General features: G+C 66.0%; 1 protein-coding gene across 1 annotated transcript in view; it reads left to right on the forward strand.

Moving 5' to 3' along the window:
• The window catches only part of neff1 (neuronal intermediate filament family member 1), a 5,660-nt gene continuing 5,213 nt past the window's right edge, over positions 1-447 (forward strand). The window contains exon 1 of the mRNA XM_068760903.1: positions 1-447. Within this exon, the coding sequence (XP_068617004.1) occupies positions 1-447 (447 nt within the window).

Consider the following 447-nt stretch of genomic DNA (forward strand, 5'->3'; position numbering starts at 1 on the left):
ATGAGTTACTCCAGCGAGATGTACGGCAGCAGCTCCTATCGGAAGATCTTCGGCGACGCCCCCCGGTCCGGCCGCGTGGCCCTCGGGAGGAGCAGCAGCCCGCCCCGCCTGCAACCTGCGGGGTACCGCAACATCCACCGCACCTACGGCTCCCCGTCCGCGATGTCCCCCGCTGCCTACCGCAGGACGGCGGCTCCTGGGCGCGTCTTCTCCTCCGTGCCGGACTCCGTGATGGATCTGACCCAGTCCACCGCGGTCACCAACGAGCTCAAGATCATCCGCACCAACGAGAAGGAGCAGCTGCAGGGGCTCAACGACCGCTTCGTGTCGTTCATCGAGAAGGTGCACGGCCTGGAGCAACAGAACAAAGTCCTGGAGGCAGAGGTCATGATGCTGCGCCAGCGCAACAACGAGCCCTCCCGCCTGCACGGGCTGTACGAGCAGGAG

This window comes from Brachionichthys hirsutus, chromosome 4, assembly GCF_040956055.1.
Source record: "Brachionichthys hirsutus isolate HB-005 chromosome 4, CSIRO-AGI_Bhir_v1, whole genome shotgun sequence".
NCBI lineage: Eukaryota > Metazoa > Chordata > Actinopteri > Lophiiformes > Brachionichthyidae > Brachionichthys > Brachionichthys hirsutus.